Below are 17,060 nucleotides of genomic sequence, written 5' to 3'. Positions count from 1 at the left end.
TATGATTCAAATCAAACTTCTAGAGAAGAAATCTATAATTCTGAGATGAAAAATAGACTTGATTGAATTAACAGGAGACTAGACATTGTAGAAGAACAGATAAGTAAACTTGAAGACATAGCAATAGATCCAAAATAAATAGAGAAACAAGACTGTACAAAAAAACAAAACAATAATGAATTGTGGGGTGACTTCTACTGGCCTAATATATGTGTAACTGGAGCAAAGAATTTCCAAATTTGATGAAAACTATAAGCCTACAGAACCAAGAAACTCAATGAATGTCAAGCACACACACAAAAAAAAATGTAGAAAACTACATTAAAACACATTATAAATTGCTCAAAACTAGTAACAAAGAAAAAAATCTTGAAAGTATCCAGAGAAAAAGGCACGTTCCATACTGAGAAACAAAAAAACTGATAGCAAAGTTTTCTTGTGAAACCATACAAGACAGAAGAAAATGGAGTACCTTCTTGAAAGTATCAAGAGGAAAAAAGCTGTCAACAACAGAATTCTATACTCAACAAAAAGGTATTTTTAAAAAAGGAAGGTAAAAAAAAAAAAGGAAGGTGAAATAAAGATTACTGGGTTCGATTTTTAAAAGCCAGACAGAGCTACATGCAGCCAAAACAAACAAACAAACAAACAAACAAACAAACATTAAAGAGATTATGTTAAAAGTAAAAGGATGGAAAAAGAAATACCATTATAACACTAATCAAAAGAAAGATGAGCTAACATAGATTTCAGAGCAAAGAATATTATTAGTGTTAATTAATATTAATGTAATTTAGCAATAAAGGAGTCAATTCATCAACAGTACATAATTCTAACCTCTATGCATCTTCTGCTGTGTGTGTGTGTGTGTGTGTGTGTGTGTGTGTGTGTGTGTGTGTGTGTGTTTCCACACCACCAGGAATTCTCCAACACCAGTTGGGTATCCTACAATTCAATTCAATTCTAATACTATCTACCTGGGGATAGTGTCAGATCCCACAGATTAAGGGATAAGCCCCATTAGATTCACACACACACACACCAGACACCAATTGCAAGTCCAAGTTGTCACCTGGGCTTCTAATTGACAGGCTATATAGATCAGAAGTTCCCATGATCCCTTCCTTGGTTCAATTAATGAGCTAGAAGAGTTCACAGAACTCAGAGAAACATTTTACTTACTAGATTACTAGGATTTTATAAAAGGATATATAACTCAGGAACAGTCAGATGTAAGAGATGCAGAGGGAAAGTTATGAGGAAAGGGACATGGAGCGTCCATGCTCTGTCCAAGCTCACTACTTTCCCCACACCTCTACCGGTTCACCAACCCAGAAGCTCTCTGAATCCCATACTTTTGGGTTTTCATGGAGGCTTCATTACATAGGCGTGATTGATTAAATCATTGGCCATTGGCAAATGATTCAACCTTCACCCCCTCTCCCGATTACATAAAAATAAACAAACAAGTGAAACAGAAACAAACTCATAGATATAGAGCATTTTGATGGTTGTCAGATGGGAGAAGGGTGGTGGATGGGTGAAAAATGGGAAGGGATTAAGTAAAAAATGGTTGTTACAAAATAGTCATGGAGAAGTAGGGTATAGCATAAGGAATATAGCAAATAGTATTGTAATAATTATGTGTGGTGTCAGATGGGTACTAAATCTATCAGGGTTATAGATGGGAGGTGGTTTGGAGGCAGGTTGAAAAAGGTGAAGGGATTAAGAAATACAAATTTGTAGTTATAAAATAGTCATGGGGATGTAAAGTGAAGCATAGGGAATATAATCAATAATATGGTAACAACTAGGTATAGTGCCAGGAGGTACCAGTCAGGGGGAACACTTCATAAATTAAATGAATTTCTAACTATGCTGTACACCTGAAATTAAAATGAAATAATATTGAATTTCATAATATTTCATAATATTAATAAAATAATATTAATTAGTTAATTAATTCTTTAAAAGGCATTCATATTTTGGGCTAATGGAACTGTTCATTACCTTGTCTTATTTCATCAGTGTATATATCAGAAAATTAATCACTGTATACTTTAAATTAATGCAGTTTATTGTATTTCAATTATATTTCAATAAAGTTGTTTTAATTTTTTTAAATGAAGACAAAATGAAAACATTTTCAGACAATCAAAAGTAGAATTTGTCAGGAGTAGATCAACAGTAAAAGATATACCAAAGGAAATTCTTCAAGCTGAAGAAGAATTATACCAGACAGAAAATCAGATCTATACAAAGGAATGAAGAGCACCAAAAAACAATAAATATATGGGTAAGTAAAAATATTTTTCTCATCTTTAAATTTTTAAAAAAGATAATTGACTACTTAAAGCAAAAATAACAATGTATCATGACACTTATAACATGCAGAAGAAAAATGTATGACAGAAACACAAAGGACTGGAAGGGGAAAAGGAAATAATCTGCTGTAATGTTCTTATTATGTAAAGTGATGTATATTTCAAGGTAGACTACAGCAAGTTAAAGATGCACACTGTAAATCATACAGCAATTACATATAAACATAGATAATAGGTCAACAGTGGAAATGAATGGAATACTAAAAGATACTCAATTCACAACAAGGCCAGAGAACAGAAAAAAGAACAGTTGGGCTAAAAATAGCAATATGCTAGATAAACCCTATATAGAAAGACTGCATTCAACACCTGCAGAATACTAACCAAATGCCCATAAAACATTCATTATTATAGACCATACTCTGGCCCATAAAAACAAGTCTCAATAAATTTAAAAGGATTAAAATCATACAGAGTACTTATGACCATTATGAAATTAAATCTAAAAATAAAATAGCAGGAAAATCACCAAATATTTAGAAATTAAATACACTTTTATGTAATTCATGGTTCAAAAAAGAAATCACAAGCAAAATTGAATAATGCTTTGAACTGAATAATGAAAACATCAAAATTTGTGAGATGCAGCTAAAGCATGCATAGAGAGAAATACATAGCTTTAAATGCTTATATAAGAAAAGAAAGGTCTAAAATCCATGATATAAACTTGCATTTTAAGCAGCAGCAAATTTAACTCAAAAAGGAAGAAAATGGGTAGAAAACAATGAAATAGAAAATGGACATACAATAGAGAAAAATAAATTACAATGAGAACTGATTTTTTTTTTTGAGAACTGATTTTTGAGATCAGTAATATTGATAGACCTTCAGTTTGACTCACCAAGATAAGTCAAATTACTAATGTCAGAAATGAGAACAGATAATAAAAGGATAAGGGACATACTTTACGCTAATTAACTGACAACACAGATAAAATGGACAGATTCCTTGAAAGACGTAAATGGTGAAAATTGACATAAAAATATAAATCGCCCTAGAGCTAAATTGAATTCATACTTAAAAAGCTTCCTGTGATACACATCTTTGCCTAAGAATCACAGCACTGCATAGATCTTGAGGGCCCTGACCCTTTCCTTCCCATGGAATCCCCAAGAAAAAAGGACTCATTACTGGACAAAACATAAGAGTCTTCAAGGCCATGCAATTGGATAATTGTAGTGGGGGAGCTGGTAGGATGATCAGAACTCAAAAAGCTCTCAAGAAAATCACTTTAAGAGATCCAAGATGGTGGAGTAGATAAACACTGTGCCTGTATCCTTCTGTGAACACATTAAAATTACAACTAAATTATAAAACAATCAACCTGGAGAACCATCTGAAGTCTAGCTGAATAGAAGTCCTATGACTAAAATTATAAAGAAGCCACATCGAGACTCATAGGAGGGGCAGAGATGCAGAACCAGCCCCAATCCTCCGATCGGTGGTTGGGAATCAGGAAGGATATGTCGGCAGTGGAGGCTCCCCTGGGAGGAACAAGGGACCCTAGCCCCACACTAGCATCCCAGCCCACAATACTGGTGCCAGGAAGAGGAGCCCCCACAACATCTGGCTGTGAAAAACAGTGGGGTTCTGACTGACTTGGAGGGACGGAAGGTTGCGGGAAACCCAGACATCCTCTTAAATGGCCCGTGGACAGGCTCACTGGCTCGCAGGCACTCACCTTGGGGTCCAGCGGAGGGATGGTGACTCAGGAGATGTCAGAGACGTACAGGGGGGCAGACTAAGGTGTGTGACTTCGCGGGGAGGACTGGAAGACAGTTGGTATTTTCCCTATGTGAGGTCCTTTTCCCGTGCAGCGGGCAGGCAGGCACCACCTTTCCTGTGTTGAGCCCTCCCCCTATGTTTACGGACAAATCTGAATCTGATTGGCCTGGTGAGCTCTGTGGTTCTACCCTGCTGACTCATTGGGGCCCCGCCCCACCCAACTTCCCCAAAGCTGGAGGCACTTTCTCCAGCAGCCAGCCCTGCCCGCACTGCACTTTCTTAGAAAACTATCGGAGTCTGGCAGGCCACTGGCAGGCAGTAACTGGCCTCAAAGTGCCCTGAGACTTTTGCTGAGTAGCTCCAGGCTCAGCACTGGCACCAAACCAGACTTTACACTAACCTGGTGACCACAATTCTTCCCACCCTAGTTACTCCCTGAGGCCCTGCCTCACCCAACTTGCATACCTCATGAGGCTCTATCAGCGGCTGAACCTTAAGAGAGCCAGCAGGTTGCAGCAGGCCTTAGGGTGTCCTGGCTTTTTGCAGACCAACCCCAGGCCCGGTACTGGTGGTAGATGTCCTCAGTTCAGAGTGTGGCCTCTCCCACGCACAGCAGTGAATAACCATAGATCATTTTGTAGCTCCTACCAGGTACTCCCCGGCTGGTCATAGGCAGTGGGTGACCTGGGCCTGCACCAGAGCCCCTCCCAAGATGCCCAGAACCAACATATTTGGAGGTTGGCTTCAGACCACAGCAGAGCACTGCCCAGTTAGCCCCATAAGTGGCACACACAAAGGGCGGTCTCAACAGGCACCAGAGCCCACTGGGGTAAATCCTTCTCAGTGGAGTAAGAACCCCGCACAGCAGCCCATAAGCTGTGGACGTGGTCAAACCCCACAGCCACTCAGCCTGAGGACCAATCCCACCTACTGAGGCGCCAATAGCAATCAAGGCACAACAGGAGGGCACACACAACCCACACAAGGGACACTCCTGGAGCACCCAGTGCAGGTGACCAGGAAGACTGTGCCACTGGGCCCCACAAGATAACTATTACATAAGGCCACCCAGCAAGACTGGGAGACATAGCAGCCTTATCTAACATCTAGAAACCAACACAGATAGGCAGCCAAAATGAGGAAGCAAAGAAATGTGTCCCAAATTAAAGAACAGGAGGAAAATCCAGAAAATAAACTAAACAAAATGGAGGTAAGTACCCTACCAGAGTCATGGGGATGTAACATACAGCATGCGGAATATAGTCAGTAATATTGTGATAGCATGGTACAGTGTCAGATGGTTGCTGGACTTACAGTGATCATTTCTTTAGATATATGCTGAATAACAGGTGTACCCCTGAAACTAATATGTTAGCTATATTTTTAATAAAAATCTTTAAAAAAAAATAAACCCACTTTAGCCGGCCATATAGCTTGTGCTGTATGATGGGCTGTCTCTCTTTTGAGAGGTATAAATTCCTCTGAAATACAGAGCAAGACAAGAGAAGTGGTCATGGGGAAGGAGGCCTCTAATAGGCATTTGCACAGAATAGGATACTACATAGGTGTTTGGCCTCCTGACACCTTGAAATACTATTCACTGCCTAAAATGCTTTATGTACAAATAGTTCTGGGAAGGTAGTGGAACTGGCTGCTTTGAAGTCAAGATTCAGAAAACTCTATTAGACTAATACCAACATATACTGAGAATCAATGAGTTCAGACATGACTTCACAATTAAAATGGAACAGAGATTAGAATCTAAATCTCAATTCAGTGTCCTTTCCCCTCCACCCACTGCCAACTGTCTCTGATTAAAATTTTACACTGGTTTTTCATACTCAAAGTTGGTATTTCCTGGTCATTAATCAGTTGATTATCAGGGGAAAATGGGATACTTAGCACAGTATCTGGTACACAGTATATGCAGGCCCAATGTTAGCAAAACTATCCCCCCCTCCTTTTTTTTAGCCTCTTTTGGGGGAGATTGGCTTTACTTGGTGACTAAATCTGAATTTACAAATGGAAATCTCAGAAAATTTTCGGGGGTTTGTGCAAACATAAATATCTTCCAAATTCTCAACTGGGACTCCTGTAACAAAAAAGATTAACAAGAGAAAGCACACTAATGTTTTACGTGACACAGGAGCCCTCATTTAAAAATGAAGACCCAATGAAATGGTTAATCCTGAGTGAGTTTATGCTAGGTTTGATGAGTGGAAAGTCATGGAAAAAATATGATGAAACTAATAGTATGAGCTACGCGTAGTAAAATGGGGGAAACTTAGCAAGGCTTATTCATTCCGATTCCTATGTCCCTTCCTCTTCTAAGCATGAGCCTTTCCTCTGGGTACAGGAAGGCACCTTTCACATGAGGGTTTACAACCTGCTTCCAGGAAAGGTCAGAGTTACTTCCTGTATATGCCATTTCTCAAACTTCTTCAGCTTAAAAGACTCAATATGCCAAGGTGTCATATTTTGGGGTAGCATGGCCTGAACCCCATCAACAGTAACTCATCCTTTAATTTTATAGAAATAATGCAACCATATACAAAGCAAAGAATTAAAAAGATTGCATACACTTAGCTGAAAACCAACCTGGGGAAAGAATCCCAAACAATTTGCACTGTTTCCCCCATTCTTGTACCTGCCTTTAAATCAGGCAAACCACCATAGTCTTGCCATTCCTTTCTTTGACTCAACTGGAAATGGCACAACTTAGCGTGATTTTTGTTTTCCCTCCAAAGGAAAGAATAGGAGGGGTCAGCAAAGAAGCCAAGGTAAGCTCAGATTCAAAAGCATCTGCTAAGGAAGACGTTTATATTAAAACTTGGTTTCCATGAACCACTTCATGTTTGAGCTCAGCTAATGCCAAATAAAAAGCCTTTCTTCCAAGGTTGTATTTTATTTGAAATGAAACAAGCAAGGTGAGTTTTGTTGTGTCTAAAACACAACAGTCTTTCACAGCAAAGTGATTTTAATTTCTTGCTGAAAAGAAATCACACTTTTATTTTTCACTGTTTTATTATAAAAATCAACATTTCATTTGTTACAACTCAGCTTATTGTAATAATCAAAAGGGGGATTTATACAAGGTATTTTTATACAGTTTACAATTAAAGCACTTATTTTACAAAAAGGGGGAAGTGAATAGTGGACAAGGGCTGACCAAATGTTGGCCATTAAAATATAAATACATCCTTGCAAAGCACCATCGTACCAAAGTCCATGAACAAGAAACACCAGCTGACTTTAAGACAGTAACGAAGATTAAAGCTTAAGAAAAATTTTAAAAAACACAAAGGATAAACATCTGAAAGCAGCACCAGATCCTTCACTTGCAAATAAGGCTAGTCCAGCTTAACCATCTTGGTATCCTCTTTATAATTTAAAAATTTTCCTTGCTAACCCCAGATACTTATTTGCTTTTTCCTTTTAATATTCATATTAAATGTGTGTATATATATATATCTTCATCCCTGCCCTGCTTATATTTGATTAAAAAAAAAAAGAATGGACAGTTAAGCAATAGTAATTGTCTATAATTCTTTGGTGTTAACTTTTAGGGAATCCCTAAGCAATAGTGGGGAAAAAAACGTTTTTACTAGGTCTATAGTGCACTTCTGAGTACAAGAAATAGCTTAGTTTATCATTCTGTATAGTCATGAGGATTTTTTTCAGCACTAAACTTAAGAGTGGCTTAAGGATGCCTTACAAAAAAGAAAAACAGAGTAAAGTGTACCTGGACTGAAGGAGGGTGAAGATAGTAATTTCATTCTAAATCATCTAGCTTACCCTAAGGCTCTATCTCCCCACCCTCTACTCAGATACAGGCTTAGTTTAATATGTGGAATCAAGAGAAACAGAAAGAAATATCCTGAGTATATGGCATCATAATGGTCCTAATTTTAAAAAATTAAATGATGAATGTCAAATGATATATTTCAGGTCCAAAGTCCTCTAAAACTTTGAGAATTTGAAGAGCTAAATTTTGAGACTATAATGAAATGATGCCATCCCAGAAGTCAGAAACCACACACATGCTACCAGTACTTTCTCAAATCATCTATTATATCTCTTGGCTCATTTTAGGCTTGGGATAAGGAAAGGAATACCAAAGAACATCAAATTTCCTGAGTTTGAGAATTCTGGGAACATGTTTTAAACAACACTTATTATAAACTTCATGACTACACTTAGTAGTCATGAAGTTCCATTCATGTCTACACTTAGGGTGTCCAGTCTCATTTGTGGATGTCCAAATATTTGTCAGTCAGCTGATATTTACATACTCATCCACATGCCAGAAATGTGAATGTCATTTATACAGACTTAAGTACTGCACTTATTGAAAGCATGACAGATGTGGGTACAAAGCGCCTATGATTTTTGTCTCTGAATTTTGTTAGATACGAAATGGTAACTACTAGGCAGCTCTTATGGCATGCATATCTATGGAGTGGCACGTTTCCCCTGCAAGAGATAAAACAACTTTAAAAACTCTATTTCTAAGCATATAATCTAGGCACAGGATTGGACAGGAAAACAGCAGCAGCTTATCTGTCTCAGAGAAGTAGTCTTGTTTAAGGAAAGCCTCTCTGGTTCCACACATAAACAGTCTCTACTCTGATTACTGGTACCAGGTCATTAACAGGCCAGGGAAGCCTCAGCTACTAATTCTACTGCAAGCATTCTTCATTAATGGGCCTTTGCAGCAAAACAAAAAAGACTTCCCCCAAAATTAATTGCTACCTAACACAATGGAGGTTATTTTTCACATCCTATTATCGAATGAATTGGACTTATACAAGTTATTGACTTTATTTTTAAATGATGAACAAATGCAATCTTCGATCATCCTAAAATTTTATTGCTCAAACAATCCCCTCCAAATTATCCTCCTATATTAGATGTAAAGTCTTCATTTCTAAATACATATCATCCCTTTAAATAGTTGTCACACTTATGAAAGGGTCAGAGCAAAACCCACTGGGCCACTGTTCAGGAGACCAGGGCTCTATAGGAGCCAAGTGCAAAGGGAGAAAAGTTCCGCGTCATAAAAGACCATTTCAATGCAGAGTAACTTGGCACAGCACACAGAATGTATGCTATGCTAAAGTTCATTTCTCAGGTAATTCTAATCACATGAATAAATGGGAATACTTTAAGATATGTTCAAAATAAATACTTTTGAATTTAAGGAATCTAATGAAATGTTATTCATTTTCCCCCATGCATAACCAATCTAGCAATACACCAAATTCAAAACTCCTTTCCACTTTTTCACGATTTGTGCACTCATGTTTAGTTTTTATTCTGTTTTTCCAATTAAAGCTCTTGTGTTTAATAATCAAGATAGTTTACTTAAGCTTAACTGTCCATGTAACCTGAGGAGGGCCAATAATTCTTTCCCGAATTTTGGCAATTCTCTCATTTAAAGGTACTCCCCAAAATATTAAGAATCCATCTCAAAAACCCCAGAAAGAGGATTCTAAGATTAAGCTGAACTGCCTTTAAATAATTTCAAATTGGCACACAAATTAGCATTTTGCAAGAAGAGACCATTGCCATCGCAGTACAAGCACTTGGACTGAGATATAACAAGGCAGTATTCTTCTTAGTTCATTATAGTGCAAGTTTCCACATGGGAAGCCCACCAGATAAAGATGCACATTTAAAAATGTAAACATATAGAATTCTCAAATTCTAATTGATACCCAGTTATTGCTAACCTTTCCATCTTCATTTAAACATCAAGTGCCCCTGTGTATCACAGAATGCAACTTAAGTGTCCATTCTGTTCGGCTGGGAGCACTTTACTCCATCAACAGGAAGAGTTAATGCTTGTCTGACTGAAATGCAAGACACTGATGGATTACCATTTATTTACATGCAAAATCAAGTGCACCTGATTCTTATAAGGTATCCCCAACAATCTAAGCATTATTCTGAAACCACATTGTTTTCTCTTTAGAAAGCTTACTTAGGCATTTTTTAATTGCTTAAAGAGTTACTTCACCCTGCCGATATTCTGAATCCTTTTTTCCATCGTTTTCTCTGAAATCCAGAGAGGCCTCAGCAAGGCAGAATTTTAAAAACATCATTCAATAACTAACTGCCTAACATCTGTTAAAGTAAAAAAAAAAAAAAAAACACATTAGTTTAAAAACACATTCAATTTTAGCAGAGAAATGCTGGAAATATGTAAAAAGCAGAAAACTAACTTCTGGCAAGGTGGCAGAGCAGTGCTAGAATCATTCCACAGGTCAGCCCTAACAGCTGAAGATGGAGCAGCCCCAGAACCCGGTAGGTCAGGATTACATACGAACCCTCCATTATTCCCCTCCACCCGAGTTCTGACAGCTGAGAAGTTAACAGTTTGCCTTCTCATTTAATCCACATTTTAAATTTGTTATATCATCTTAATCCATAATGGGATAAGAGAGAACACACACAAAAATATATGAGGTGATTATAAGAATAATTTGTAGGTAATTTGAAAAAAATCTAACATTCACATTAGGTAACAGAAAGATATTAAACTCATGTCACACATTAGAAGAGGTATGTATGTAGACATCATTCTGAGAAAAAATTGGCCTAAAGAACATGAAAATGTCACAAACAGTTAATAAAGGGAAAATCTAATGATAACAAAAAAATTCTTTTTAAATAGATTGCCTCTAACCGGAACATATTTAAATGTTTTACTAGGAAAAATATATATAAAAATGATTTCATATTGTGATATTATATGCTGAAAGTACTGCAAGGATATAAGATTAATTTACAACAAAAACATAATGGTTAAATTTGTTACTCTTATATGTGTTGTAAAAAGACATTTTAATGAGCATTAAAACAATTTTAGAAGAGGAGCAATAATATGTCTAACCTTTGATCATTATGCAAGAACAGCAGTCAAATTGACGAGCTAAGCCTACAGGGGAATGGAGCTAGTATAAATATTAAAATGAAACCTTAATTTAGAAAATTCCATTTAATCAATCCTCAGATAAAAAGCTTTCAGTAAATCACGGTATCTTGGCAAAATGGCCTACAAAGCTGCTGGGGAGGAAGCAAGGTGAAAACACCTAGAGAAAAAATTAATTTTTGGAAGAATGTGAGTTCTAAGGTAGGGACAGAAGACTTGCACACACAAATAGCCTCACAGCATCTTACCAGACAGCTGATCTTTCCTACAACAGCAACACCCAGAATGGATTTTTATAAATATTTTCATTAGACTTGTTGGATTCCTAGAGAAAACAAAGCCCTTTGTCCATAGTAATAATCCCATTTTTCTTCTTTCATGATTTCTTAAACTTCTTGGCCCTCAAATGTTAGTCAACATGAAGGCTATTTGGCTACTTCCAAGTATCTATGGTTTGCTGCTCTGAGATGGACTTAATTTTTTTTTTTTTCTTTTTTTTTTGGTATCAATAAAGCCGACATTCCTGGTCAGTGATGCCTTTATTATTCCTGTTTCCTTTCTACTCAGTCACTTCACCGGGTTTAAGGCATGCTCTGTGTATTTAGTTTGCAAAAATAAAACTTTTAGTACAAATTTATTTTTATACAAATTTTTATGGCACAAGCAGCAAATTTGCTGTTTTAAGAAAATATATAAATATCCTTTTCTTCTGTACAAATATCTCCAGTATTCCCTACCCCATTTATAATTTTTAACTGTACATGGTCTGCCTCATCCTTCTCTAGTATCTCCCTCCCCCCCTCCAGATCTCAACCAAATTTGTATGTACACTTTTGCGTTGGAGGCAGTCAGAGGAGGAGGGCCCCTCCTCAGGAGGAGTCTGTACAGGGAGAGGGTGGAGGTGGGTAGAGGTGATGAGAGTAGCTCCTCTCTGTGTATGGAGAAGGTGGGCAGCTTTCATAGTTCTCTTCTGCTGACAAGTATTGGCTTCGGGGTGTGGGAGGCGGGGGCACAGGCTCTGAGTCATAGTTCAAGTCACTCGTGTAGCCCTTGGCTGTTGCCACTGAGGTCATTCTCCGGCTGGGAGCATAGTCACTGTCACAAACATCTGTGCTGCAGGGCGTGGTGGGGGGTGCAAAGTGCCGGTAACTGTACGGCCTGTAGCTGGTACCAGGAGAAGATCAAGAGAAGCAGAGTTAGTTTTATAAAAAAGTGGGTTTCCCTACCAGAACAGAGAGGTATTAGATGTAAACTTCACTTTGAAGATAATACACGACTACAATTTAAATTTGCACACACAGGCAATTTTCAACAGCGGACTGAAAGAGGAAGATAGCGTGTTATTTTGTATTTGCAAATAAAATGTGATCAGAGGCAATTAAAAATGGATAGGATGGGAATGCAGAGCAAAACTCAATCTAGATGCTGGATATGCTCTTGTACCTTTAAGTTCAATTGTATCACGGAATAAAAAAGAACCATTTATAGTTGTACTTCATGGTCTTTGGAAAATCTCTCAGTTACACATTTAGCATTTAGTCTGTGTTGTGGACCTCACCAATTTCTGCCACTTCACAGTCTGTGAGAAATATGGGTCTTTACATGTTTTACACTATTCAAACATGTTAGCATTCCGTCAACATTCTTTCACTGCTCTATAATTTACCCGATGAATAATTTAATGATGTATGAAGACTTCATTCTCTCTTTAAAACTCAAATACTGTATGTGCAAGGCAGGCTGAATATTGCAGACAGCCTAGGGGCATATCTATCCCATTGCTGTTACTTACTATCAGCACGCTTGGCACTGGGAGAAGGCGCTTTGATACCCGCTGTGTAGAAAGCATATTGTCATAGGGTGGCTTTAACTGAATGTCAAAATGATAAATTCTAAATATCCACATAGGGCCAGTCAATTTTCTAATACGTACTTCAGAGACCTAATTTATTTCTTATGCTTGCTTATTTACCTTTTCAAGTAATCTATAGCTGTTAATCAAGTTTGTAGCATGGCTAAGTAAAGAAAAAAAGCATTGGAAAGAGGGGATCATACTAGTGAAAGTAAGAGCTGACTTAAAGTGCTGGTTTTTCTATCATTTCTACTTCTACCTGCAACTTCTTATACCATTTATATTCTAAACATGGTCAAGTTAATCTTATTTATATGCTTTCTCTCCAAAGTAACTGTAAGAGAGGGGCAAGTGCAAAACTGAAGTAGCAATTCATAAAATATGCAGTGATTGTGCCACATACTGTCCCAGGATACAGCCACCGGATATCACTTAGGATTTAACTCAACAGAAACAGATGCCAAAAGACCAAAAGTTACATAACCCGCTAAGCAGGTTTTCTCATGTGTGCTTTTTTTTTTTTTTACTACCAATACTGACATGACATCACAGTATTTCTGTCCAATCATGTGTTGAGCCTTGGTGAAATTTATTGGCTCAACATGTAAAAGGCCCAATACTTACATTTTCATTAAAAACAGGGAAAGAATGTTCCAGTTTAGACAAAAATTTCAACAAATGATAAAAAGTTTCAGAAGAAATAAACTGGGTTTGAGATGTGGGAAATGATTAAATAAGAATTGTTGTTTGATGTAATTATATTAATTTAATCAGTCTTATTCAATTAAAGAAATTTAAAATTTTTTAAATAAAATTTTAAGCCTTTCCTCCCCCCCCAATTTTCAGGTTTCTGCCTCTCAATTTGGCTTTTTAGAACAAACTTGTGGGCAGGGAAAGCAACATTTACAATAAAATGTAAAAATCAGTTCAGAGTCAAGCCTATCTCAAATAGTCTTATCTGTAAACTGAAGTGAGAATTCTGAATGAGATACTATACACAGTTTCTATGTGATTTCTACATATGTGTAAGATTACATATCAGGGCCATTTGACAGGAATGCTAGGAAACACCTTTCCTAGAAAGTAACAGGCACTTGAGGATGCCAATAAATACTAGGTGTTTAGACTGAGACGATCAAGCTCTTTACTTTTTGCTGGCCTGTCAAATAAAAGGGAAGGATAAGGCCAACACACTGGTCCTTAAACTGCTCAATATATTCTACAGACTCAGAAATGAGCACAAAAGCAGATAATTTCCCTTATGGCTTACAAATATATTTCATTTATTTTAGTGAGTCGCGATCTAATCTATGCAACTATACGAGAAATTCTCATTTCAGATGGTAATAACCTATGTAAGTAAAGGGCTGAACTTAAGCTTTTCTCAACTTGTCTCAAATCCTGTGCTCTTAGGGTTCTCACAACTCTCTGAACCATAGTCTTATCCCAATATTCCATCCTCAGACTATCAATCAAACCTAACCTGTGCAGTAACCTATTTTGAAATCAGCCACTTTGGTGAGTAACTTTTCCTTAGAATACTGCCAAAGGACTGGGGGCTCTATTACTCTAAACGACAGCATTTGTGACTCTCTTTTTAAAAATGTATAATGTCCTGAAAGAAAAAATTTGTGGTAAGGGGCAATGTCAGCATTTACCAAGACAAGATGCCAATTCTCTCTCAGTGACCATTATCTACTCACTTTGGGCTATAACGAGCCCACAACTAGAATACTTCATCCTTCTAATGCATACTTCGATTTATATTAGAAGAGGATGTGTATTACCTGTAGGACCTGTGAGTGGAAGGACTGTTTGAAGAGTAACCAAATTCCATAGTGTAATGTGATCGCTCTGTGGCTGGGGATGGTGGAGGGTTCAAAATCTAAAAGGAAAGATAATTAAATTATTAAAATAACAATGGTCTATCCCAGACAGAGACTATTAGACTTTCTTTCGGACTATTAGGCTTTCTTTCAACTTCATCTCTGTTCCTATTCCTTTCCATTACACTACTAGCACGAGACTGCCTTTCCAAAGAACTGACCTCAAATAGTATTTTAGGGTTGTGGCTCTCCACTTCTTAAGACACAGTTTCATCCTGGCTGAACAGGGCAAGGTAATGAAAAGGAAATCTATCATCTATAAGTCACTGTTTTAAGTTCAGTACAGCTGGGTTCTGAGTTTTAAAAATTATAATTGTTTAGAGAAAAATCACTGACTTAGGAGAAATACCACATGCTCTCTCTTTTGGGAGGTCATGGAATGAAGGTCCTACGCCTCCAGGAGGTACTATTAAATAGTTCTACTTTTACCTAAAATATGAAATTAATGTCCAGTGCTTTCAAATATGCTGGTTCCTTACACAGGAAACCTAAAGAAAGATGTGTAAGTTTCGTATGCTGATGGTAAAGACTTCTTGGAGCCTTATATGCCTAAATTCTATACTAAAAAATTTTTACATTATCATCACTGAGTACCCACATTTAAATTAGTTGAAAATCTATGATCCTATCTATCTTAGCATTCAAAATGAAACAGGAAAACAGACTGCTTACTGCAGGGAAGTAAGTGCCTTTGGTGCTTGAAGAACTACTTGATGATGCTCCTGTGACGTGGGCTCGGTCATAAGGGGGTCCACTGCTTCCCCCCATAATACTGAGGGAGCTGATCATTGATTTACCGCGAGACATTCCTAAAACGAAGGAGCACAAATACCGAAGATGAGTAAGGACTATAAAAACACATAAAATAATTTTATTCGATACTAGGATTACAAATATCAACTGAGAGTTTGATTTTGAAACAATTTATGCCGACTTTTCCTAATAATAATTGAAAACACTTAATGGAGAAGGGAAATGAATGTTCTCTAGAAGTGAACACTTCCACTGAAAGCTGGCCTAGAACATGGCCAAAAACAGCTCACAACGCTTCTCCACCAGAATGGAGGCAGCACTCTTCAAGAGAAGAGGTTTCCAACCTCTTAGAAGATTTGAAGAAGAAAAGACTGTGAAGAGTGGAGGTTGTGGAACAGGGTAAACAACAGATTTGCTAAAAAGGAAACTAAACCTATTTTTAAGAGCATAAATATAATGAATGGAAAATTAGTTCTTCAGCTACCAGATGCAAACGTAATTGCAACCAGTGCTAAAGAAAAAATTTTATTTTTTCCAAGTGACTTCCTAAATTCCACAACTGCAAATAGGTAAGGCAACACGGAATCATTAGCAGTTTAAAAATTATGTCTGTTTACTTAGTTACATCCAGAATAAGTCCTTATTTTCAGAGGGCTTTTGCCTGGCACCTCCTTCTCCACATTCATTAAAAGAAAGGCTTCTTTACACTAAGGACACGAGAAAGCATTGATAAGAAAGCTGTACTTCTCTAGAGCAATCTGGTCTGCCCAAGCATAGAAGTTCTGGCTACTCGGCTCTGCCTGAACAAACCCTACTCCCACTGTCAGTGTCTGAAGTTAGGAGAAAACATAAGATAATACATCCCTCCTTGCTATCACCCAGCCATTTCCAAATCTTTGCTGAAAAGGAACCTTACTAGTCTACCTTTTTGGCCTCCTTTAATTCCTGGGCTCAGTGGTACTTAGATCGTCTGGTTGTGAACCTGAAGAACTTGTGGTTTATGCGTCTTTTCACCAAATGACTAGCTGACTCACTTTCAGTAGCGTGCATCCAGAAATGCAGTATACGCAACATATGCAGTATTTATAAATGCATATAGATAGATAGATAGATAGATAGATAGATAGATAGATAGATAGATAGACACCATGTTTCCCCGAAAATAAGACCTAACCGGAAAATCAGCCCTAGCATGACTTTTCAGGATGCTCATAATATAAAATTAGCCCTACCGTATTTCCCTGAAAATAAGACGGGGTCTTCTATTAATTTTTGCTCCAAAAGACGCATTAGGGCTTATTTTATATCACGAGCATCCTGAAAAATGCTACGGCTTATTTTCCGGTTAGGTCTTATTTTCAGGAAAACACAGTAGATAGATAGATAGATAGATAGATAGATAGATAGATAGATAGATAGATAGGTAGACAGACAGACAGACAGACAGACAGACAGACAGACAGATAGATAGATAGATAGATAGATAGATAGATGCTTTATATTCTTTGGCAGTTTCTATCAAAACA

General features: G+C 37.3%; 1 protein-coding gene across 1 annotated transcript in view; it reads right to left on the bottom strand.

Moving 5' to 3' along the window:
- Nucleotides 1-11,425: 11,425 nt before the first annotated feature.
- Nucleotides 11,426-17,060, bottom strand: part of LRP6 (LDL receptor related protein 6) — a 125,869-nt gene continuing 120,234 nt past the window's right edge. The window contains exons 21-23 of the mRNA XM_019744743.2: nt 15,454-15,590; nt 14,683-14,780; nt 11,426-12,207 (exon numbers count right to left, since the gene is read on the bottom strand). Of these exons, the coding sequence (XP_019600302.1) occupies nt 11,913-12,207; nt 14,683-14,780; nt 15,454-15,590 (530 nt within the window). The 3' untranslated portion in view covers nt 11,426-11,912. The remainder of the gene's footprint in view (nt 12,208-14,682; nt 14,781-15,453; nt 15,591-17,060) is intronic.

Source organism: Rhinolophus sinicus, linkage group LG02 (assembly GCF_036562045.2).
Source record: "Rhinolophus sinicus isolate RSC01 linkage group LG02, ASM3656204v1, whole genome shotgun sequence".
NCBI classification, from domain to species: domain Eukaryota; kingdom Metazoa; phylum Chordata; class Mammalia; order Chiroptera; family Rhinolophidae; genus Rhinolophus; species Rhinolophus sinicus.
This window is presented reverse-complemented; position numbering and strand designations above follow the sequence as displayed.